The sequence below is a fragment of the Triturus cristatus genome, chromosome 8 (genome assembly GCF_964204655.1).
Source record: "Triturus cristatus chromosome 8, aTriCri1.1, whole genome shotgun sequence".
NCBI classification, from domain to species: Eukaryota; Metazoa; Chordata; class Amphibia; order Caudata; family Salamandridae; genus Triturus; species Triturus cristatus.
In genome coordinates this window covers 1,114,695,028-1,114,721,487 of record NC_140591.1, presented here as the reverse complement: position 1 = coordinate 1,114,721,487, position 26,460 = coordinate 1,114,695,028, and the positions used below count along the sequence as shown (strand labels likewise).

The window sequence follows — 26,460 nt, the reverse complement described above, 5'->3', positions numbered from 1 at the left end:
GCTGCCTAAGATGGTGTTGTCAATAACCGCAATCCAAAGTCTAGGAGGAACTTGGGGTGGGTGATAAATTCCGCTCTGCCAGCGGAGTTTTGGCCACTCCGCGTTCATTGTGAGTTCTGGTCAAATTACGCCAACCGCCACATGGTGGAGTTTTTTCTTGCACGCAGCTTGCCAACAATAAGCTGCAGAATGTGAGCTAGATTTGGTCTCCCCGCGAGATATCCCAAACAGAGGGTGGTCAGCACTGTTTGTGGTGAGAAAGCTGTCGCTCAAGCAGCAGCAAAATCAACTGATGCAGCACCTTCTGCTTCTGGAGTGCTGCATCGTACCATTTGGTGGATCTTTCAGCGAGAAAAGAGCTTCCGCAACTAAACATCAGCGTGAGCAGCGCAACATGCCTAATTCCGCCCTTCCATGAAACTCCTCGAATTCCACATGGTGAAACTCCACAAGTTCCATCCACCGCTAGTAGGAACATACTTTGTTTGAGAGACCAGTTTCATACACGCCTATAGTCAGTCAGCAGAGTTGTGGGGAGTTGGGTTGTCCACCACCCTCATACAACTCAGCACTGGTGGGCCTTCAAAGCCATGAAAACTGCCTTCTGCCAACCGCATCTGTGTGCATGAACATACCTTACAAGGCACACATGAAGAGTTCTGCGCAGTGTGCCCTGAGGAGTTTGTGGGGACTTTGAACTTGAGAGGGGCAGTGGAAAGTTGCATGCCATCAAGAGGTTGGGATGATGCCCCTAAATTCCAAGGATGAATGGAACGGGACAGCAGGAAGCATATGGGAAGCTTGCTATGAGATAGCACCGATGAGGAGATGCCTATAGTCCCAGATTCCCCTGGAACCAGTGGGCTGTCAAGAAATGGGCCACTGGTTGATTGAGGGCCATAAAAAAGAAGTGAAATCGCTTCTAATGAACAAATGCATTCCATAAAACGCTAACCTCATTTCATTGTTAGCAACTTTTGTTATCTTATATACTACTGTTACATCTTTCGATGTCAAACATCGTTTACTGAATGTATGTATATTACCCCCAACCATCTAACGTTTCCGTACATTGCAATGTAAAGCGCTCGGACACCCTCTAGGGTCATGTTCACGCTATATAAAACACTATAAATAAATAAAATAAATAACGGTCCTGATAGGCTGACATCATGACAGGTGGTTGTGGGGTGGGGGCAGAGATACTGAACTCAAATGGCAGTACCTACTGCTTGTGAGGTTGGCTTCCTACCAAGAATTGGGTGGATGGTGCTCCTTCAGAAGAAGCACATGAAAGTAAGCACCCTGAAGGTCCACAAACCATTCCAGACAGTGAACTGGACAGCTGCATGTACCTAAGACAATGTCAGCATTTTTACCTTCTGCAAAGGGGAGGAGCTGCTTAAGGCCATTATGATCCAAGATGGACACAGTGCTCGTTCTTTTTCTTTACAATGATTTATTGGTCTAATATGCTTCCCCACTTTCTGTGGGAAAGACCAAATCAATAGGTCATAAAGAGAACATTTATTGGCATGCCGACTATGGCAAAGACTTATAGGGAAAGCCTTCCCTCATTGGGGCAGAATGGGACCGCAGAGAAAGTCGGCTTGACCATGGAGAAGTCACTGGGACTTATTGACCTCTGCTGAAGCACTGGCTTGTTCTTTCCTCTGAAGGGTCCTCATCATTGTCTGCTCCTCAAAGAAAAGGGAAAATCAGTTGGGCACCTTTGACCAAAGACAGAAAAGGCCTTTGTTAGCTTGCAAAAAGTAGGGAGGTCTAACCAGTATGGCCTAAATAGTTTGCATTGATTTGAACATTAAAAAAACCTTCTGGCAATGCTTCTGGACCTTATCCATTATGGAATGCCTTATTTGGTAGAGACTTCATCTGACTGCAGATTCCTTACCTTTGAATATCCCCAGGCATCAGACTGGATTCGGAAGATATTTTAGCACAACCCCTGCAGGTCGGGAGGTGGCGTCGTTCGGATCAGTGGTGTCCACCCAGGAAGTGACGTGCGCAGTAGATATATAGGCGCCACTTCGTTGCGCTGACGTCAGTTACTCTCCTGGTTTTCCATGCCAGGAGCGCGGAGCCATGATGAGAACAGACCACTGGTGTGGAAAAGACTAACACCCTGCAAAGGGGGTGTGTCCCTTACACCTGAACCGGTTCGCAAAGAAGGGAGGATGGTAGGGTTGGTAAGGAATCTGCAGCTAGCTAGAATCTCTACCAGATAAGACGTTACCGAAGGTAAGTAACTTGTTCGTCTGATAGAAATTTCTAGCCACAGATTCCTTATCTTTGAATAGATACCAAAGCAATATCTCCCCAGAGATGGGTCTGCGAACTCGACTAAACCTAAGAGTCCTGCAGGACTGGATTGGCGAAGTGCACATCACGACAGACCGGACTGTCCAGGCAGTGATGTTTTATGAACATGTGCAGTGATCCCTATGTCGCTGCCTGACAGATGCCCAGGAGAGGAACACCGTGCGCTAATGCAGTGGTCGTAGACTTCATTCTGGGAGAGAAAATCAGCAAGCCCTCAGGAACTGTTTCTTGGTCAAAGCACAGCAGATCGTATTGCACAGGAAAATCCATTGCAAGATGTTTTCTGTCCAGCTTTTTCTTTCTTTGCTCCGACAAAGAGTTGATCATCCTCCCAGAACTCTCTAGTGCGGTCATGGTTGGACAAAGCATTTTGGGGTTCAGGCGGTGGAGTTTCTCCTTCTGTTTGGAGGGATGAGGTGGAGCAAAGTAAGTATGCAGGAACTGCGCCCATGGCTGTGCAGAGGTTACTGAATGTCTGCGGTCTTGTGGCTGCGATATGGGTGGCATGGCTGGAAGCCTCTTTGTGGCCACAAAAGGGCCTAAAAGCTGATGGGGGAAGATTGTTCACCGAGAGGCCAAGGAGTTGGCCATAGCCCGTGAGTCCTTAGAGCTCCAGCGCCATGTCTGCCTGGTCTCCAAAGAGACAGGCGCCATCAAAAGGCATGTCCATAAGGGAAGCCAGGACATCCCCAGAAAAGCCATAGGTCCTCATCTAGGCGTGACATTGAATAGCCACCGTTTGACAAAATTGCCCTACCAAGCAGGACAGTGGTGTGAAGCTCACAGAAATTGTGTACATAGCCGCATCTCATTTGTCCGATACCGTTTGGGAGATAAAAGCTCGGGTTTCCTCCGGAACCTGTGGCAGCACTAGGGCAACCGTTTCCCACAAAGAGTTGAAGTAATGGCAAAAATAGCATGCAGTTTTTTTGCAACACTGACGGAAGATAACATTTTCTTGCCCCAACTACCAACTATACAGTGTCTTAGATTCCCGGTCCAAGGGTGCGGAAGGGAATGCGCCTTAGTGAGGCTGAGGCTTGGACCACCAAGCTCTTGGGGGTAGGGTGATTGGTGAGGAATTTAGGGTCGCCCTGTGCAGGGTGATGGCAGCAGGCGATTATCCTATTCACAGGAGCCCCTGTGCTGGGTGTGGACCAGGTGCCCAGATGGACATCAGTTAAGGCGCCATTGAAAGGCAAGAGGGGTTCCGAGGAGGAGACAACCAGTTGCAGGACCTCTGTTAAGATGTCAGTTTTGACGTCAACCGAAGGTAGCTGAAGGTCCAGGGCCTTGGCTGGCCCTTCCCACCAACATGGGATATGAAGCTCCGTAGCTATGGTAGGGGAGAAAGCAGGCCAGAATCAGAGGAGGTATCAAGACCATTGGCCTCACCCAATTCCTTTGACGAAATTGCCCTACCAAGCAGGACAGTGGTGTGAAGCTCACAGAAATTGTGTACATAGCCGCATCTCATTTGTCCGATACCGTTTGGGGGATAAAAGCTCGGGTTTCCTCCGGAACCTGAGGCAGCACTAGGGCAACCGTTTCCCACAAAGAGTTGAAGTAATGGCAAAAATAGCATGCAGTTTTTTTGCAACACTGACGGAAGATAACATTTTCTTGCCCCAACTACCAACTATACAGTGTCTTAGATTCCCGGTCCAAGGGTGCGGAAGGGAATGCGCCTTAGTGAGGCTGAGGCTTGGACCACCAAGCTCTTGGGGGTAGGGTGATTGGTGAGGAATTTAGGGTCGCCCTGTGCAGGGTGATGGCAGCAGGCGATTATCCTATTCACAGGAGCCCCTGTGCTGGGTGTGGACCAGGTGCCCAGATGGACATCAGTTAAGGCGCCATTGAAAGGCAAGAGGGGTTCCGAGGAGGAGACAACCAGTTGCAGGACCTCTGTTAAGATGTCAGTTTTGACGTCAACCGAAGGTAGCTGAAGGTCCAGGGCCTTGGCTGGCCCTTCCCACCAACATGGGATATGAAGCTCCGTAGCTATGGTAGGGGAGAAAGCAGGCCAGAATCAGAGGAGGTATCAAGACCATTGGCCTCACCCAATTCCTCATACAAGTCTATTTTGTGATCAGGCTGGGCTTTGAAAGGGTCCAGTGACCCCCTCCCAATCATCCCCAATTCCTAGCCCCTCGAAATAAGGCTGAGAAACCGACCTAAGACCAAGGGTGATGTCGGCACTGGAATCAGCATCAAAAAGCGCCAATATGGCTTGTCGGGTATAAGGGTGGGACTGGTGGTGCTGGCAGCATCAGGAGTCTCAGTGTGGAGGTCTGACTCCAGGAAAGGTAGCAAGGGTACGACCCGCCCTTGCCGGATCCACTGGGGGCCATTGGTGACGGAGCAGACCGGCACAGAACTGGATGGAGCCCCTCCTAAGCCTCTGGGGCCCGGAGGGGCACCGCAAGGGTCAGGTCATGCAAACATGAAGCACATAGTGTCATAGAAATCTTTAAGCTGGGAAGGGGTCGCTACGATTTCTGGAAATGCAGGCAAGCGCAGAGCTGACCTAGGTGCATGTTCCACAGAATGAGGCCTAGAGCGTCTAGGCTGTTCCGTCACGACGGAAGGGAAGAAAAGGAAGCAAACTTCGACTTCTTGTGTTTCTTACGCCTCTTACCTGACTGACTCGACAACTTCGGGCAGGGGACAAGGTCTTAAGAATTCCGAAGAGGTCCCTGGACCTTCCTCTTGACTGGGAACTAGACCTCCGGCCGAGTGACGTGGAGTCGAAAGGTGGGTCGCAAGCAGCTTTTGGGACTGCTCCCTCAAAGCCTACGAAGCCATAGTTCAGCAGTCGGAGTACGATGTTGAGTCATGGTTGCACTCCAGGCACCATAGACAAATTAAGTGTTGATATCTTACAGACCTGGTGCAGTGGCAAGCGCTGCATTGTTTGAATCCAGAATTCTTCTTCGATATTCAGGGAAAAAACATACACACCAAAAATCGTCAACAAAACGTCAAAAAAGCCTGTCAAAAAGTGACAAAGGGTAACTTCTAGAATTTGTGCTATCTGGCGTGTTAAAAAAGCACTGACATCGGAGTGCTGAGGTGGTACCTATACAGGTGACGCAGATGACATCTACGTCACTCGAAGCCAACTGACTCCACCTACTGGTGCGCAAGGGTATTGCTCAAGCAAAGGTTTCCAGATCCAGCCTTACGCCCGAGATATTCTAAGGTAAGGAATCTGCGGCTAGAGATCTCTATCAGATGAACCAGGTTAGATGTAGCACTATGTGGTCATCAAATCAATGATTAGTTCTCCAAGGCAGGCACCCTTGTACGGAGGTACTGTAGCAGCCTGATCCACAGAGAAATCGTTCATGCTAACAGACAAACAAGTGTGGCCAAGACCAAACTCAGTGCCAATACCTGGACAAAAGTCTGCAGTGCCAGCTATGGTCTGATCCTCAGAAGCTGTATTTATGAAGTCGCAAGCAGCACCGAAGGAGACTCCACATCCTCAGAATCCAAGACAACTTCTGAAAAAAGGATGACGCCAAATCTAGCAGCTAGAACTAGAGGGTTCATGGTGGGGTGCAGCATATTCTTCAGATGCTCTTGGTCCAAAAATTTGGATGAATCTAACCTGTCTGGCATGGAGTCGGATCCCTGCGGGAGGAACAGTCAAGAGATAAAACACTGGAGATAGTACCCAATAGAGAAAGACCATAAGGCTCCCAACAGCTCAGCTGCTGCACCAGCAAGTGTTGCTTATGAAAGGAGGTGGCCTGGTAAAACAGGTGGCAAGATTGCTTACACACATTTTCTATGCAGCCTAGGCTCCAGAACTGAACACGCCAAGAGAAGTAGATGTATTGAACATCTCAGAGCAATGGACATGCAAAACTGTGCCCAGAAATATGGACTGACTTGACATTTGTTAACTATTTGCATCGGGCCTTTGCACGTTACTCAATATGCAACAGAGTCTCTGGAACAGATGGTTTTCTGCCCAAAGAACCTTGTGCACAAGAGCACCTCATGTCCTTCCCCTGAATTGTGACAACAAGGCCCTGCTGAAACAAGTTGTTAGCTTGTGCCAATTGAGGGTCATTAGACCTGGTGTCTTCACCTTCTCCAGAGTAATTGCTTAAATAGAGCCCGAGAGAGTGAGGGAATCTGTGGGTCTTTGGTGGCGACACCTTGGCAGAAAGGAGGTTAACTACCACTCCCAGTGGGAGGGACCCCATACTTACTTTATTACTTTCATTCCTGGTTTAGTAACCATACATCACTTTCAGAATCAAGAAAAGGCCTATGCAGCATGCAAGTCAGACAGTTCCAGAGACACCACACACTGATGATATGGCTAAACCAGAGGCCTATTCCCAAAATATGAGACCAGGTTATGCAACGCTGTGAGGAAAGTGGTCTATTGTATGGTGTGGTTGGGTAGCCTCACCTTGTAATAAACTCACTAATCCGTCTTGGGTCCAGTCAGGTTCATTTGTAAAACCTATTTCAGGGATGATACATCTATGAAAAAGGAAGATTTGGGCTTTGCTATTTAAAGTAATGACAAAGTCAAGTTAGCAGTTTAAAACTGCATTACCAGTCTGCAGTGGCAGGCTGGGAGACATGATTTTACTTTGTCAAACATTTGGTGGCACAATAAGTGCTGCAGTCCATGAGGGACACTAACTTAAAGGCCCTGGGTACCCCTGGGACCATATACTAGGGACTTATAAGTAAGTTAACCTATGCCAATTGAGTATAGGCCAATTGAACATACTCTTTTAAGGGTCATAGCATTGGCACCGAGGTCTGGTTAGCAGGCCTCAGTGCATTTTCAGAGTCATTACCCAAGTGGGGGTAAACCTGCAAAAAGCGATTTCCTCACAAATGCCTAATAGCATGTCAAGCATGAATTGAGACTGTAGGCATAAACGATCTGAGCCTGACAAATGAAGCACATGAGGCTGAAAACTGCAAAAGAATAGATCCAAAAGAGAACTTAACAAAAGCAAAATCTGAGCAAAAAAACAAGCAGGTTGCAATCCACACAGCTGAGTGTGGGGGGAGATGACAAGGGTAGGGGCATGCTTCATGTCATACATGAACAAGCATACAAGCTTCTCTATTGAATCTGCCAAAGAAACAATTTTGGGTCATTCTACAAAGCTGCAGGAATTTCCAGCGGCTAAAAATGGAGGAGAGCCAGGACATCATAGTATCAGTGTTATAGTTGTAATTGGAAGTGCACTTCCAACACTAGATATGAAAGGAATGAGTATAGCTATAATGTATGGTTAATCTACAATGACAAGTTACATTACTGAAGGCGTGTTGCAACTACTCACAGCTTTTTTTCCTAATTCGGTTTTAGATAACGTCAATGATCCCGCAAGATAGCATCCAGGTCCTGCCCCCTTTGGTATTCTGGAAACAAAAGGTTAAATGAGGACAGCATTAAGACCACCATGTGACTGGGAACCCTATCAAACAGACAGTAACAATGACTATTTGGTTAAAATATGCATAGTCTACTACAAAGTCATGTGGTACTGGTTATTACATTTTCTACTTGTAGGTAATGTCTGAAACAATACTATTTGCATTTTGAAGCTTTTTCTAAGCTATCTAATGCAAAAGTGTCTAACGTTTTTGTTCCCATCCTACAGTACCTCTGAAAAATCAAGCTTTTACAACTGTAACCACTTAGGAATCTGATCAAGTTCCAGATGCGGCATCAGCGTGATGTTTTAGGAATTACAAAAGCACACATGGTTAGAAAGTGAGGATACATCCAGTTATGCATTTATACTATTTCAACTTTGCAATAACTTCCTAAGTGCTCCGTGGGAAACCATATGAAAATCAGTATCACCCCGTTCTGAAGGAGTTGTCAGTTTCTAATTACTAATATTTTGGTAACATTTGCACATGACAATATAGTCTAGTCGAATTAGTTCAAAAAATGGGCTAACCTAGAACTAATTGCAATACAATTTCTGTGAGTGGTTTGTTATTGAAATTTTTCCGTAGAAAACGATGGTGAAAAGTCTACCACTATCATGACGCGTTAATCCAATATGGCGGATTTTTCAAAATGGCTGCCCATTATTAGAGATATAGGGTATAACTGTTTATATGCCCATGTGTGGTATCATTTAAAATGTTTTTAGGGACGGGAAAGTCAAAAATGACATCAAAAATAGTTTCTGATGACCATAATATCAAATTGGGATTAATACAATAAACAAAGATAATTATATGTTAATATGCCAAACATAGTTTTGACTTTTTTTATTTACATTTTTTTAACATTTGAAAAGGATAAACAAATTTCAACTAGATAATATAGCACTTCACAATATGACACTGACAAATGAAACTTGTTAAAGAGATAAACTCAAACAGCACTCCTCAGTTTAAGACTAGTATGATTTCAATCATCGTCCAGGTCCACTTCCATGGAATTGCAACAGCTTATTCCTCGACAATCCGTGCACGCATCTGTGCACACTATTCCCTGTCTTTTGCATATACATTGCAGAGTCGCACATTGACTCTTGGTACAGCCACATTTCACAAATTTTAATAAATGATCTGGTGCTTGAATCATTCTAATGGGAGCCAATCTTCCATCTTTCACTTCAAATCCCCACTGTAATGGATCCATATGAATACCCATCCACTGCTGCACCTGATGATATACTCTGAGTCAATGAAATTTGCAGGCATCCTCTGTAGGAGGCAAGACTACCGGTTTCACATGTATTGTTGATTTTGTTGCCTTTGAAGTGAAAGTTTGAAGTCTCATATCATGTAGTGTGCTGTCTCCTGTTATTCCTCCATACAACTCAATAATAGCATTAAGACCAGCATTTTCAATTTCTTCTATTGATTTTTGTGAAGTTTGGAATACGGCAGCACTTTCTTTGAAGCTGCCTGATTTTCTTAGCAACTTTATGGAGTCACGTTTTCCTAATCCAAATGGTTTGGAGGTGGTATCACATCCTAATACGGCGTGAGCAAATAAGATGTGAGAGCAGACGTCATTACCTAAAGCTTTTGCTAATTTCCTAATATCATACACAGTTATGTTTTTGGAAGATTTCTTAGGTTCTGGGCAAAGGAAAATATCAAATTAGTTTTCTTGAAAATGATGGAGTAGTATGAGAAGATCGGTGTCCTCGCCAACAATGGCTGTAGGATGAGTTTTGGCCGACTCAATAGCCTCCAAAACGACCATGAAGTCTGCATCACTATGAGCTTGCTTTGTTTTACACCCAGCTTCTTGTAACTTTTGCGATAATTGATCAATGAAGGCTTGTTTATTTTCATTATTACTCAAGAAATAATTGTTTCTGGATGGCGATGGAGGTAGAAGTTATGAAATTTACTTTAGGTCCTACAATACCTCTGTTTCTTTTTAGATGGGTTTCTGATTTTGTAGAAAACGTATCTCCATATCCGTCGAATACTATTATTGCCTGGCCATACTTTGTTAGCACATATCTCTCATAGGCACAAAGCAGCTCATGGAATGTCTGATTCGGACTCCAAGGAAGGCGATGTAGTAACCACCCACCATCAATGACGAACTGCATATTTTCGGGCACGTTAGCAACGGCTGGTAATTGCTCTTTAATAAAATTGGCAAGCTGCGACTTCCCAGATTCCCTCATAAGTCCATGCTTATTGAATAAACTAGCTGGGTATGAGCAAAGCTCATAATGAAACACCTCCTGCAAATCCACGCCACTAGTCTGAGCACAAAGCAACAAGCGCTGAAACAATAGTTCAGGATCCATAACAAAGGTTTCTTCTTTCAATTTAACAGATTGAACTGATTTCATTACCTTCACCTGGTTGCTTTTTCTGAAAGAGAACTCAGACTCTTTTGTCCGTCATCTCATTAAGAATTCTATTTCCTATTTCTTCTGCAAGTTCAGGATTAACATCACTGCCATAAGTAACACCTGTGACAATGTTACGCAGGTTGCGGTCTCGCTCAAAAACATTGAGCTGTTCTACATATACCAGTACTTTCTGTGTATCTCCTTTATCGCGTTCAATTCTTGAACTGGTCATAGTAACATGTTGCTCACTTGCTGCATGCTTCACTGAAGCAAAGTCCTGCATGCATTCATTCAAATGGGCGCAAATAGGGTGTGACATAATCCAGACAAGCTGCTGCTGTTCTGTCATACCTTTTCCATGGGTCATTCCGCCGAATCCTTTTATATTCTTCATTAGAACTTGTTCAATTACCAAATCAGTGGAAAGGCCACCCCAAAACCTATCACTTCTTCGGACAACATGCAGATCATTTGTAAATGCTGTGTATACATCAGGAGCTTCAAATTCAAGCTCAACCATTCTCTCATAATACAGTCGTGCAGAACTGGCATATAAATTATGGCCACATGCTGCAAAAAAAGGTAGCATCTCCTTTACCATTGCAACATGTAGATGCCAATTTGCTGTTCTTTCAGCTTTTAAGAATTGTTTCAGAATGTTGACCATTTCCAAATATTGCAACCAAAGTCGAGGAGTCCTGTAAAATTTAAGTTCATCTTTGGCCTTCAGCAGTTTGGTTGCAATTTCGACAACAGCATTATGTGTAAAATCCTCAACAGAAAGCTCCACATTAAGAAGATTATTAACACAATGATCTAGCTGCCTGTAAATCGTCGTTATCATCTATGGCTTGCGTTGCTAAAATCGTGTTGAAAACTGATGAAACAATAAGATGACCACGAATCGCTCTTGTGTTGAGAGAATACACATCTCATTTGTTGGATCCATGTTAATCATTGGCAGAAAGAGGTCAGATGATACACCGGGATGGTTACCTTTATGTAGTAGTTGGCATACTCCTTGCCATCCTGGAACACTGTTGCTTAGTAGATGTGAGATGTTCAATAAAATATCCAGGTTTGCAGATGGGTCACTGTACGCGATTTCCTTGATGGTATTATACTTTAAGAAACGCATCCCACTGGCCTGTGAATTATATGTTTTTATTGGGATTTGCCCCAACCTCCTCAGTTCTTCAAATGAAACTTGACGTTTCTTAATGACCGTTGAAAATTTTCCAGTTGGAGTCACAGTGGCGATAATGCCCATCCCATGAAAAGTACCATCGCCATCTATTGTAATAATATTGTGATCAATATTATCAGCTGCATATTGAACGAACTTCGGAAGACTTTCAGAAGGTTCCACAAGGACAGGTATAGTATTTCCTCTTTCTGCTGCAGCTGAACTTTCAAAACGAAGAACTTCTAAATAGGAGGTGCAGAATCCCATATGATTTACTGCTTCAACTACAAATCTCGAGCTTGTGTTGTCATGTAATTGAACTGCCAGCCCTAACTGCAACGGTTCAACTAAGACTCGTGGGCGCACAGCTTGCATAATTGCCTGTCCTATAGAAGCTACTTTTCTCTCTGTTGATTTTATCAGTAACAAAACTGATAATAAGAGCCTTAATGAATCAGGAATATAGCTCACATTATAGTCAACACTAGTCATGTTTTCAATGGGTGGATATGTTTCTGGCTCTACAGGGATGTCTTCAATATCATTTCTTATTTCAGCAGCTGCCATAAGGAGATTGTTTTGATCCTCTTCAACATCTTCATGGCTATGACTGTGGTACTCTTGCAATACATGAGCAGCTGTACTTTTAAAAGTAACGACATCAGCAGTTCCTGCAACTGTTCCTATGAAGATTTCATCTTCAAAATGCTCTTTGAGTTTTTGTTTCATATACTTCGAACTGTATGGTTCGCTATCTTCTGGCAGTAATTCTTGCATTTTATTAACAAGTTCTTTAACAGTAGTTTGTTCTTCATCATTTGCCTCCATGTATTTAACTACTTGAAGAAAAGTTTCCGGGCGAACTGAGTCCTCTGGTCGACCTGAAGATATTGGAGGGTTATCAGTGAACTGCCCGGGAATTAATTTTCCAGTATAAAAATTGACGTAACAATGTTTGTGGTACCATGCATCTACAGCATGTAAATCAGACACATTTTGGATACGTCTCTTAACTTTGTCTGCCCATTCATCATTGCGTTCGTTGCATTTTTGTAAAACTGATGATTTGAATTCAACTGTTCGTGCATTAAACCACGCATTTTTTTTCCTCTCCCTGAAGTATAAACTTAACTCAGTACCACAGAAAAAACAATTTTTTCTAAAATCAAACGGGGTTTCACACGACCGTAGAACACGAGAAGTTGTGGGATCTGATTGTTTCTCCTGGAACGGAGTTTTCAAGTTAACAAAACGCACTCTACATTTCTTGTGAACTTTCTGCCCAACACAAATGTGAAACTTAGATATTTTTCTCTCCTTGCATGTTTTTTGAATTCCAGTCACTCCTCTTTCAATGAGTACAGATACATCATCATCAACTTCTTGAAACACCACATCACAAATGAAACACTTTTCTACGTCCATTTTCACTGTATCTCACAGCAACTTGCAAGAACCTGTAACACATAAATGAAACATTTTTGATTAACAAAAAAACAAACAATAACAAAGTTACAAAACAAAACAATAGCAAACTTTTTATTTCAAAAGTTAATTGTAATATTTACGTTCCTTCACACTTTGTCATATGAGTCAAAGAAAAAATTATACAAACTTTGTCTGACATATTCCGCGATTATTTGATATTATGGTCATCAGAAACAATTTTTGATGTCATTTTATACTTTCCCGTCCCTAAAAACATATTAAATGATACCACACATGGGCATATAAACAGTTATACCCTATATCTCTAATAATGGGCAGCCATTTTGAAAAATACGTCATATTGGATTAACGCGTCATGATAGGGTGGTAGACTTTTCACCATCGTTTTCTACGGAAAAATTTCAATAACAATCCACTCACAGAAATTGTATTGCAATTAGTTCTAGGTTCCGCAACAAATTGAATAGTCTAATAAACTAATGACTGCATTCATTGGAAGCAGCAAGGACATAGGAGTCTAATTAAGAACTAATTATGAGAGGTGAGGAGTTGGCCTAACGGCTATGGCAGTCGTCCTCGAATCTGGGGAACTGGGTTTGAGTCTTGGCAAGGATGCTGAACATCCTGTGATTCTGGGCAAATCACTTAATCTCCCCGTGCGTAACAAAAATAAATGTGTCCTCATGTAATGCAACTGGTGCTATGTAAAGTGCTCTGCTACCCGATTCGGGTCTAGTTTGTGCTATATAAAACACTGTAAAATAAATTTTAAAAAATGTTAAAAAAAATAAAACATTATCATTGCCCATCATTCACAAATAGATCCGCTTAATAGACCATGTATAGAGTAGCTTGGAAAGCCTTCAACACCTGCTATTTTGAATAAGCGTTAAAAAACAGTCACTCAGATACTCTAGAAACTGTACTTCATGTGCCTTAAAATGTGCAAGTATTGATCAATTACAGTCTATCTGCAATCTTGGAAAAAACACCAGGCATAGCTAATAATGCGGGACCTTAAATTCCCATCCGGAAACGAGAGATACTTTCTTTTGGTCATCTTGTTAGAATATGGTGTTTGAGGGTGTAGGAATTGCTCTAAGTTCCAGGTAGTTGAGAATAATTTTATTTCAAGGCTAATGATAATACCCAAAAGTGCATCGATTTTCTTTTGCCATTCTGAATTGGGTCTGGAACAAACTGAGGATAGACTTGCACTTGCTCCTTTGTTGCTATGGGCAAAGGTTTGGATCACCCCCGAACTGGAGTTCACAAGATCCATTGTTCGAGATTGTCTCTCCCTCTCCAACGCTGATAGTATCCCATGCTTTAGATATATGAAATAAACCTTTCATGATCTGGGTTTAATAGATTTTTTTTTTTTATAATCCCACAACAATGCTCCAACAAGCAAAATCAGTGATCACAGCTGCATATGTCTCATGGTCTAGCTCACATCATCTGCAAGTCCTGAACCAGCAGAGATCAGGGACTCAAATATCAGAGCCCTGACAGCCCAACCTCAAATTTATTGGTTTTTAGAAGGAATCAGCAATATAGATTCTACTGGACTAGATTTCGCTTGTCCTCGGTGCACTTTTTGGGACCTTTCCCGCAGCCATGCAGCTGTCATAACCACCTTAGGTTGTGTCCATGCAACCATATAACAAAACTAAGTACCATACAATGTGTTTTGTTCTGTCCTTTGTAAAAGACAGTGAGAGTCACATTTCTATCTCAACTACTGAGGGCACTACGCCCCTGTTCTTAGATAGAAGGTTTCAACCACCTTCTTTCCTTGGAGTCTATTGAGATTTGCTCTGCGGTTTTAAACATTTTAAAGGTGCCATTGTAATTAGAAAGTAGTATTGATAAGGGTAGGTAGATGCAATTAGGTAATTGATTGTTTTTAATTATTGGCACCTTTTATGCAGATTTACTCATAGTTTTTATATACTGAGGATCATAAGATATCAATGCCTATATTGTATTGATGATTGTATATGGAATTCATGCTGGCATCACTGTCCTTTTAAATTGCACTTGGTTGAATTTGTTTTATGATAAATATATTTGTGCTTTTATGATTTATTAAATAGAATAATGTTAGTTTCACATCTTAAGTATGTATCATACAATCAGTCCTTGATTATTGAAATGTGTCTGATTGTGCCACAGAAAAAGCACAGCACAGCAAAAGGAGTAAAGGCTCATCATATTTTCTAGGATCATTCCTCAAGCTCATTGACATACAGTAAAGTGAGATTACTAACTAAATGTCCATACCGAAATCTCTCCTTAGAAATTGACTGTAAAAAGCATTTAATGTCTCTGGTGTAGGAGCTACCCAGTTAACTCAGCCTCTGCCTGTCCCTTTTTGTGCACACAAAGTAAACAAGCATTTACAATGCAATAGGTCTCGCAATGACATTATTTTGAGCTATTGACATAGTAAATGGCAATGCCTTTAAAAAAGGCATTGTTATTTACAATACCAAAAGCAACACCTATTGCATTGCATAGCACGGTGTCCGTGAAGACGGCGCAGCGCTGATTAAAGTAAAAAATTAAATAAATAAATAAAATAGTGTGGTTGTGGGGGGGGGGGGGGGGCAGAGCCCTGTGGTGACTCACTGGAGAGCGCCTTGGGTGCTGCGTCCAGCTCGGCAGTGCCAATGCCACCCTGCCAGGGGCTCCCCGCACTTTATCCGGGGCTAATCTTATAATTTCTTTAAGGCATTTGCAATCGCTTGTGTTTGCAAAATAAAAAAAATGATCTCTGGTTTCCCGCATTCGTGGAAGAGGTCTTCTATTTGCAAGGCAATAGGTTTCGCATTTACACAAGTAAAACCTGTAAATGTAAAAAATGTAATGTAAAACCTGTTCCTACAGATAATGCACCTATGCAAATGAATGAACGCACCCTCTTAATCTCGCTGGTGGAATTCTTTTTACAGATGCAGCCAAGCATGGCAGGCCCTTCTAGAATACCAAAGTGTGCTGGGGGCACAAGAAGTGGGGGCTAACTCCCAGAAGGCCCGTAGAGCCCTTTCTGTAATACGGCTCTGAGTGGGATCGTGATTTTGCACGTGGCTGAGATGATGGTTATGGTCGGTCCAGATGGTCTCCTAGCCACTTTTATGCCTGGTACATAATCATAGTCAGTACCAGGATGCAAAATATAAAGACTTAAAGCGTACCAAAATCACTAAAATGCTCTTTTAATCTACCTTCACCCAGAGTTGCTGACTATGGTTTATTTTGGAAGCAACGTTTTTCTGCTGACTAATCTGTCATGCATATTCCATATTATTAAACGTATGATTACTACAATTCAGTGAACATTTGTAGGCTTTTTTGCCAACTAAGTGAATAATGGATCCTGTTTATAAGCCAAATAGGCGCACACTGTGAGCACAGCGCTGAGAAGTCGGATCACTGGTTGACTGCGCTGGATTTGTAGAAATTGGCTTCTTGATGGCAAGTCAGACTGCAATAATAACACAGTAAAAGAACCATAGATGGATTTACAGTAGAAGTACAAGAACCATAGATGCATCATAACTGTGTTCAGTGCAAACAAGTGTGATGACAGTTGTTGGGCTGCAAGGAAAGGTCGACAAATTCACCAAGCAGCAGCTGTCGGCTAATTTCCAAATTGCCCAAATATGATGTGCAGCTGCGAGGGCCTATTTGTCTGTCTGATAGATACCACCTGACATATTTTTTTTATTCAGTCAACAGTGAAGAGTGTATAGATTGAGAGAGGTTGTCAACAGTACGCCACTCCCCGGAAGTGCATGTCTGGAGCGCTCTCCTCAGATGGGGGAAGGGAGCACGCTGCCAGTGACTTTTCCAATGCCCGTGGCCCTGAGACCTCTTCAGCAGTAAATCGTTTTGCCAGGCGCAAGCATTAAAACGCCTTCATTGTATTTTGCAGTATTGCACGACACCCAAAGCCATGAATTAGTATTTTAAAAATGTGAACCAAATTTGGTCAGCAGTGCTTGGCAGGAGGGGCAGTTGGAAGAGTGGTTACAGCGAGGGTCGATCTCTAGCTTTAAGATGAGTCTAAGCGAGTCTCTTTCATTCGTGTAAAATGGTTTGTGCATCCATTGCTACATAATTACATGGTTCTTACTGCACTAGACGTGTAATTGCATGCACCTTGCCCAGGCAAGATCTGCAGACTTCTGCTATTGGCTACCAGTCAATTTCCAGTCTTCTGGCAGGGGGCGCGCATCCTCCTGCCACAAAAGAGAGGGCAAAACACTTTGGAGCCTATGATGTGCAACGTCCGCAGTTCACCATCCCCGGTGCATGTGCACTTCTTATGTTCACTTGCGCTCACGCTTGGCAGCAGGCAACCCATAATATTGTTTTACAGCAAGGTGGCCCCTGCTCCTCTGCGCTGGGCCATTCTCTGTCCGGGGCGTCCGTTCACCTCGGCGCCTAATCCTTTCTGACAGGCCCGGGTGCATCCACGGGAAGAACCTTCTCTTTAAGAGCTCTCGCCGCCTGTGATGGGCCGTTCATGCGACGGCAGTGGGTCTAGCTCTCACTGATGGTGAGGAGGAGAGCAGGGGACGTGGGGAAGGAGAGCGACGGGTGCTGATGAAAAGGAGGGAGAAAGAAGAAAGGCAGGAGAGAAGAAGAAATTACGAGACATGTGAGATGGGGAAATAAGGCATGGAGAAGACAGTACGAGGAAGGTATATATACATATATAGAGGATGTAGAGGAATGGATATAGCGATGCCAAATGAAAGACAATACAAAGAAGTATAGCGAAGGCATGTGATAGGAAGAAACGATTACTGAGAAAAACAAGCGATGAACTAATTGAGAAACAGATGGCCCCCTAAAGCTCACTCTGCGGAATGAAACCAGCGATGAAATAATTAGAAACAGATGGCCCCCTAAAGATAAGAAATTGCTTCACGACAACCGTGAAGCAGACAATCCAGTCCGGATGGGCCGGACGAAAAGGGGAAAGGGAAGCAACCAAAAAGGCTCAGTTCCAATCGGAGGCCAGCATTTTACATAAACGATGACGCCAGCCAATGATATTGAGGGGCGGGGATTCAAGCCCCCTTCTGAAATCTCCTCATTCACAATATGTCTCGCAGAGTGAGCAGCGCATGCGTGCTGCAACGCTAGGCGAGACCTAGAAACCACTACACAAGATGTCAAATTCAAATTCCCATTTAGGAGAAAGCCTCTTGGTGAAAAAAAATTGCTTAGCATTTCCAAGGATGTTGTCAGTGAGATGTTAATCTTACTTGCCCAAAACCAAGCGACCTTGTTCTCTTAGGATTAGCAAAAACCCTTAGGGTATACCCTAAATCAAGGATTTGGGGGTGCTCTTTATCAGCTGCAGCTGGCAAGTGGCAAGGAGGACTATCCATACCACAAATGGAAGGGAGAGCTCAGTGGCTTGAGCTGTTGTGTGGCAAAGAGCTCAGCACCAAACAAAGGTAACAAGCATGGGCTGCGGACTTTGCTGTGCATTAATTTCTTAAGGCTCTCTTTTGCTTTGGTAATATTCGCTTTTAGGTTTTCTATATTTCCATAAAAATATATGCACTGACTTTACATTAAATTAACTCATTGTGAAAATATATGTACATCTCTATTAGAAAATAGGTCATACTATAAAACAAGCATGCAGAAAGCATTAGAAGTAGTTGCACATTAGAAACTCCCTTTTATGTTGGTAAACCTCAGACCTTATGTTTGTTGCATCTTTCATGTTAGGGTCTTGTGAGCCAGGCGAGAACAAAATTAAGATCCCATGAAGATAAAGTGGTGTTCTTGGTGGGACAACTCTTTTTAGACCCTCCATTCTTCACCTACACAAGAGAAATTCTAAATAATGATTGGTGCGGTCTAGCCTGCATGTATGCTCATAATGCTGCTAAATGTACCCTAAAAGAGGTATATGCTAGGCCTGATTTCTGCAGATACAGTTAACAGCAGATGATGGCCTGTACTGAAGCATGCAGGGGAAAAACTTTCATTTGACTGTGTAACATGCCCTGGTAGTGGGCCTGTGAGCCTCCTTAAGAACGAACATGCATTCTTCTGAGAGACAAGTTTAGTTAAATTCTTAGCCCTCAGAGGCCAAATTACAAGATTCAGTGCCTTGAGGTTTGGGTATCGTAACTGACCATGATGCTGAGCGAGTAAGTCTGCATGCTTGAGTAACTTCTTGTGCAGATTAACTAACCTTGGAGTGTGATGTTAGCCTCACCAAGGTGGGACAGATTACAATGAGCCTCATGGGTGCCTGCCTCATTTTTATTACTGCATACATTATCAGTGCTAGTGGAGTAAACGCTTAAGCACATATCCATGGTGAGTTCATCCACAGAGATTTGATCTTTGAATGCAGGTGTGGGTACCTGGAGGGGAGGTTTGGGTATTTTGTAATTTCGCAGCAGTGAAAAAAATTGACTGTCGATGTTCACCATCTCTGAAAGTACTAATGAAGTACTTTGAGGTCTATCTTCCATTTGAGTGTTTGTTGATAGGTCCTACTTAGGAAGTTTAAAAAGGCGCTGTGCACTTGTGGGAGAGGTTCCTCTAGGAGGAAGACTTAATGACGAATGGACAGTGCTCAATTGTGCAAAGGTCATCGATTGGGCAAATGCCAGCCCCTCCTGTTTTTTGATGTAGAACATGGCGGTCATGTTGCTTTTATGTAGGAGCACAGTCTTTGCAAAATGCAATTTAAAATGCACATTATGACAGTTGCACTGCTATCTCAGAGATCCAAAAGACTGATGCGCTGATGTTGTGGAGACCAAGTGCCCCGAGTGGCCAGGTTGTTAAATGTACTCCACTTCCCATAAGAGAGGCTTCAGTGTTAATGGTTACCAGCGATTGAGGGTCGAAAAACGATCTGCATAGTAGCAAGTTGTTGTTCTAACATTTTGATTAGACGGACTTCTGGGCTATAACAACAAAAGATCCTCCCACTGACCACCCACATGTAACCCTTCCCTTGCAAGACACCCTTGCAATTGAATTTGTAGAGAAGCATCTGTTATTATCGCAGTACAAGAGGCCATCTTCCCCAGCAGTTTCATTATCATTCTGTTAGAAGAGGCAAAGTCTAACAAATAGGAAGCAGCCTTTGAAATGCCATTACTCTCTCGATGGTGGGTAGGCTTTGCAATATTTCTCCTACGAGAGCTTGAGTTTGCGGGGAGAGAGGTGTGACGAATGGCATTTATTGTGTATTCTAATTTGTGGAGAAGTGACACTGCCTGTTTACTGTGTGCTAGCACTGTTGTCGACTGCCGCTCTCTATCAGCCCGTCGTTCAAGTTACTTAACTTCAGTGATGCTTTATCTGGTAGAGACAAGATCTAGCCACAGATTCCTTACCTTTGAATTTTTCAGGCGTCAGACTGAATCCGAAAGAATTTTCTTTGAGCAATACCCCTGGCCGCTGGTAGGTGACATCGGCCGGCTTCGCGTGGCGTCGTAAGCATAATCCGCGCTGGAAGGGACGTTCGCATCACCTATATAGGCACCACCTTGGCACACTGACAGTTGTTTTTTCACGACTTTCCACGCAAGAAGTGAGGAGTCATGAAGTGCACTGACACTGGTGTGTCCAAACTAGGGCCCTGAAAGGGATCAGCCCTGACCCTAGAAACTAGTCCGCAGAGCGGGGAGGGTCGGTATGGAATCTGCCACTAGATAATGCGTTACCGAAGGTAGGTAACTTGTTCATCTGATAGAAACATCTAACCACAGATTCCTTACCTTTGAATAGATACCCAAGCAATACCATCCCCAGTGGTGGGCTGCAGACAAATTCCAAACTAAAAAGTCCTGCAGGACCGAACGGGCAGAGTGACCATTCCTGCGGATCAGACTGTCCAGGTGGTAGTGTTTGGTGAATGTATGCAGGGATGCCCACGTTGCTACCTGGCAGATGTCCAGGACTAGGACTCCATGTGCTAACGCAGAGGTAGTAGCTTTAGCACTTACGGAATAAACCCTTAATCCCTCAAGGGGCTGCTTCTTGGCCAGTGCGTAGCTTCTCTTTATACAGAAAATGAGCCAGTGCAAAATGGTTAATTTCTGACCGCCCAATCCTTATTTGCTGCAACATATCCCACGAAGTGAAGGTCATCCACCCGGAACTCTCTTGTGCTGTCAGACGTAAAACGACAACGTTCTTTTTGGGTCCAGACGGTAGAGTTGCTCTTCTTTTGAGGGATGTGTAGAAAGTGAGCAAGGTGGCGGATTAGCCCACATGAAATGGTGTTACTACTTTTGGCAGGAAAGTAGCCCTAGTGCTGTGCACTAATTTGTCTGGAAATATCAGCAGGAATGGAGGCTTGGATGATAAAGCCTGCAGATCACTCGCTCTCCGGGTAGATGTTATTGCCACTAGAAAGGCTGCCGTGATGGTGAGCATCCGGAGAAAACACTTATTAAAAGGCACAAAAATAGCACACATCAGAAATGTGAGAACCAAATTAAGGTCCCACATAAGCATAATGAAAGGGGAAGGTGGGAACATATGTACAAGACCTTTAATGGAACTATTCACAATAGGAGACTTAAATAAAGAGGGTTGGTTAGGCAGCCGCAAAAAGGCAAATAGAGCAGAAAGGTAATCCTTCAGAGTACCCAGAGCAGATCCCTGCTGGGCAAGGGTAAGGATTTAAAGAAGAATATCAGAGAGAGAAGCAGAAAGTGGGTCAATATACGTTTCTTTATAATATAATACAAATTTGTTCCACCAGCATGCTTACACAGTCTTGGTGATGGGACTCCTGGCTGCCAAAATAACATTGCAGACTTCGGTAGGAAGGTCGAAAGCAGTCAACTGTCGCTGCTCAATCTACAAGCAAGAAGGCGCAGAGTTTACAGGTTTAGGTGGATGACCCTCCCCTGTTGCTGTGACAGAAGATTCTCACAAATAGGTAGCCTGATCGGAGGATCGATGCTCAGTTGGAGATGCTCGAGATACCAGACTCTCCATGCTCAGTCTGGAACCACAAGGATGACTTTGGCCTGGTTGTTCTGGATTTTCTTCAGAACTCTGGCAGAAGTGGTATGGGCGGAAAGGCGTAAACAGGAGGCCTAAGTTCCACTCAAGATAATAAGCGTCTGAGTGACCGGTGCCTTGGAATCTCCAGCAAACTAAACTGCCGACATTGCAAGTTATAGGCAGAGGCAAATGGATCTAACCAAGGCTCTCCCCACCACTGAAAGAGACCTCCGCATGGAGATACCATTTGTGATCCGCTAGGCATCAACAGCGGAGTTTGTTGCAGTAACACATGGCAGTGGTGTTGTCTATTAACACTTGGATCAGCCTCCCCTTGATGGACAGTAGAAAGGTTTACAATGTCAGCTAGATCGCTCGGTGCTCCAGCATGTTGATGTGGAGTCTGGATTCCGTAAGAGACCAGAGTCCTCTGATCGCCACCCCTGCCAGATGGTCCCCCATTCCAGAAGCGACTCATCTATCACTACTGTGAAATCTGGTTGGGGAAGGGAAAGAGTCCTGCCTCTGACCCAATTGGGGTCTGTTAGCCACCATGGCAGATCCCTTGCAGTTTCCTTCAAGATCTGAACCATGTCGGAGAGATTCCCCTGATGCTGTGCCCATTGGAACTGCAGGTCCCACTGCAGAGCTCGCATATGCCATCTAGCATGTCACCAGTAGGATGAAGAAGGCCATGAGTCCCAGCAGCCTCAGAGTCATTCGCACTGAAATCCAGGGTAGAGGCTAAAACACCTGTATCATAGCCTGAATATCCCAGACTCGCTGCTGGGGAGGGTTAACGCGAAACTGTACCGTGTCCAGAACTGCTCCGATGAAAGGGAGAGTCAGGTGTAACTTCGGCACATTGATAGTGCATCCCAGCGAATGCAGAAGGTTTGCCATAGTCTGGAGGTGGGAGATGATAGCCTGGGCCGAGCTCCCCTTCAGCAGCCAGTTGTAGAGATAGGGCAGACTGGCACCCCTGAGCTACGCAGATGAGCTGCGACCACTGCCATCCTATTCGTGAACACCCTAGGGGCGCTGGTAAGGCCAAAAGGTAGCAAGTCAAAACAACAATTTACCTTTGGACTGTTTTGAAGTGCACTATCTATAAGGCCAAAAGGTAGCAAGTCAAAACAACAATTTACCTTTGGACTGTTTTGAAGTGCACTATCTATAACTCATACCACATCCATACACAAGCAAACCAATATCACCAGCGAGTGTTTACAAAATCACCAAAGCAAATATAAAAATGTTTTATTAAATAAATCCTTTTTCTTTTTTTTTATACACCATAAAAGTACATTATAAAGGCAAATCAATTATTGTGCCATGGATCAATTCCCAACTCTAGTAAATCACAAACACAAAATAATACAAAGCAAATTCAATGCTGGAGAATGTAATACACAATAAACTTTTGTCATTTAAAGCACTAATCCAACAGTAATTTTATGATCAAAACATCATTGTGTACAGTTCTTTTTTAGGCCCATAATCACAGATTAGTCAGGTCTTATCTTTCCCTGACACCACTGAGTTGCAGGCTTAGAGTCCCTCTTTTTAAACTATTACAGGACACATGCGAGAAACTGCACTTTATTCTGGAGGAGTTAGACCCCTTAAGAACTTATTACCACTTCATCACCATTTCTGATTAAGTTCTGGTAGATATCAAGTATTTCTGCCTGAAGAAGGTGGTTGGATCAGTTTATACCACCGAAACGCGTCGCAATGCTACAAAAAAGCACTAAATCAAATTGGTTTTGGTCTAAAAAAGAAATGTACACATTGATGTTGGTTTGCTTGTGTATAGATGTGGTACGAGTTATAGATAGTGCGCTTTAAAACAGTCCAAAGGGAAAGGAATATGCTACTTACCAGTATGCATCTGTTCTTGGCATGTAGAGCTGCAGAGTTGTACACTTAGCATAGATCGCCATCTGGTGTTGGGCCCGGATGTTTGCAGTTTGTTTTTGTTCTTTGGACAGTCTTTGGAAGTCACGAGTTCGGTGACTCCTCCTTCGGTCCGTACTGCGCATGGGCTTCGGCTCCATCCTCAGATTGTTTTTCGCCAACAGGGAAATGATGGAGCGTAGTAATAACAGTGAGAAACCCATGTGTGTTATATCTAAATAAGATGTACTGGAACGGATACAGGTAGCCGGGGAGGCGGGTGGACGTGTACAACTCTGCAGCTCTACATGCCAAGAACAGATGCATACTGGTAAGTAGCATATTCCGTTCGAGGCATATGAGCTGCAGATTGTACACTTAGCATAGATTATATAGCAGTACCCAACCTTAGCGGCGACCACCGGTATCCGTTGCAGTAGTTTGAAAAAGTGTTTTTAGTACAGCCTGGCCCACACTAGCTTGCTGCTTGGAATGCACATCTACACAGTAATGTTTTGTGAAGGTGTGCGGTATTGACCATGTGGCTGCTTTGCAGATGTCATCTAAGGGTATGTTCCCTAGAAAAGCCATAGAAGCCCCTAACTTTCTGGTAGAGTGGGCTTTAGGTGGAACAGATAATGTTCTTTTTGCCTTTTGATAGCAAATTTGTATGCACTTTACAATCCACCTAGCTGTCCCTGATTTAGAGATGGGGTTGCCTTTATGTGGTGGAGAGAAGGAGACGAACAATTGTTTAGTCTTCCTGAAAGGTTGCGTTCTCTGTATGTAGTACAGCAAAGCCCTTTTAACATCAAGTGTGTGTAAAGCCCTTTCTGCAACAGATTGAGGTTGCGAGAAGAAGACAGGTAATTCCACCGATTGATTGAGATGGAAGGGGGAAATGACCTTGGGCAGAAACTTTGGATTTGTACGAAGTATGACCTTGCTGTGATGTATTTGTAGGAAGGGTTCCTGTATAGTGAACGCTTGTATTTCACCAACCCTTCTAAGGGAAGTGATAGCTACGAGAAAAGCTGTTTTCCAGGTGAGAAACTGTAGCTCACATTTATGCATTGGTTCGAAGGGCGGACCCATTAGCCGTGTAAGAACTACATTTAGATTCCATACAGGGGAAGGTGGTGCCCTGGGAGGAATTACTCGTTTAAGGCCTTCCATAAAGGCTTTAATAGCGGGCACTCTGAACAGTGATAAATGCTGTCTGTTTTGTAGATAAGCAGCGATTGCTGCTAGGTGTAGGCGTATGGATGAATATGCCAGGTTACACCTGTGAAGATGGAGCAGATAGCATATAATGTGCTGTATGGATGCATCTAAAGGGTTGATTGTATTGTTACGGCAGTAAATTACAAATCTTTTCCACTTTGCGGCATAGCATGCTCTAGTGGTAGGACGTCTGGCTTCCATGATGATGTTCATGCAATCAGGGGGAAGGTTAAGGTATCCAAATTCTAAGATTTCAGGAGCCAGATCGCAAGGTTGAGCTGAGCTGGGTCCGGGTGCCTGATTTCTCCATGGTTCTGGGTTAGGAGGCATGGGGACAGGTGCAGTTTTTGATGTGGTACCACTGATAGTTGTAGTAGTGTGGTGTACCACGGCTGCCTGGCCCACGTTGGAGCTACTAGAATGAGTGTGAGGGAGTGCTGTTGTAGCTTCCTTACCACTAATGGAATTAGTGGGAGAGGTGGAAAGGCGTATGCAAATCTGCCTGACCAGTTCATCCATATCGCATTGCCCTTGGACAATGGGTGTGGGTATCTGGCGGCGAAGCTTGGGCATTTTTTGTTTTCGTGGGTGGCGAAGAGGTCTATCTGAGGATGCCCCCACTGTTGGAAGAATGGGTGAAGAACTTGTGGATGCAGTTCCCATTCGTGTAGCTGTTGCGTTTGTCTGCTGAGCAGCTCTGCCATGGTGTTTTGTACGCCTGGAACGTGCTGTGCCAGGAGAAAGATGTTTTGGGGAATTGCCCATCTCCATATGCTCTGGGCTAAGCGGGAGAGCTGGGGAGAGTGTCCCCCCCCCCTGTTTTTGGATATAATACATTGCAGTCATGTTGTCTGTGCGAATGAGGACTGCTTTGCCTGAAATCTGTTTTTGGAAAGATTTTAGGGCTAGAAAGATCGCCAAGAGCTCCAGATGATTGATGTGGAGCGATTTTTGCTGTGGCGTCCATAGACCTTGCATTGTGAGGTGTAGGAGGTGCGCTCCCCAGCCGGAGAGCGATGCGTCCGCTGTTAGAATCACCTGAGGAACCGGGTCCAGGAACGGCCGCCCTTTGGAAAGGTTTGTGGTGTTCCACCACTGCAGAGAGTGATGTGTGCGGCCGTCCACCAACACCAGATCCGTCAGCTGACCCGGGCCTGGTTCCACTGTTGTGCTAGGCACTCTTGAAGTGGACGCATGTGGAGTCTTGCATGGGGCACTATGAAAATGCAAGACGCCATCATTCCTATGAGCTTCATAAACACTCTTGCTGGAAGAGAGTGTTGAGGAAGGAATGTTTTGCGTAAGGCTTGAATGCTTGTGATTCTGGCTGAGTTTGGATAGGCAATACCCTTGGAGGTGTCTATAGTGGCCCCGAGATATTGCTTTGTGTGAGATGGTATGAGTTGGGACTTTTGGTAGTTCACCGTGAAGCCTAGCTGGTGGAGCAGTTGGATGGTGCTGTTTGTATGTTGCACACATTGGTGGTAGGACGCGGCTTTTATCAGCCAGTCGTCT

The 26,460-nt window shown here is 44.0% G+C and overlaps 1 protein-coding gene across 2 annotated transcripts in view; it reads right to left on the bottom strand.

The window, feature by feature from the left end:
• TPP2 (tripeptidyl peptidase 2) overlaps nt 1-26,460 on the bottom strand; it is a 398,345-nt gene that overhangs the window by 139,437 nt on the left and 232,448 nt on the right. For both annotated transcript variants that reach the window (XM_085622690.1, XM_085622691.1), the window contains exon 23: nt 7,668-7,746. In XM_085622690.1, the coding sequence (XP_085478816.1) occupies nt 7,668-7,746 (79 nt within the window). The remainder of the gene's footprint in view (nt 1-7,667; nt 7,747-26,460) is intronic.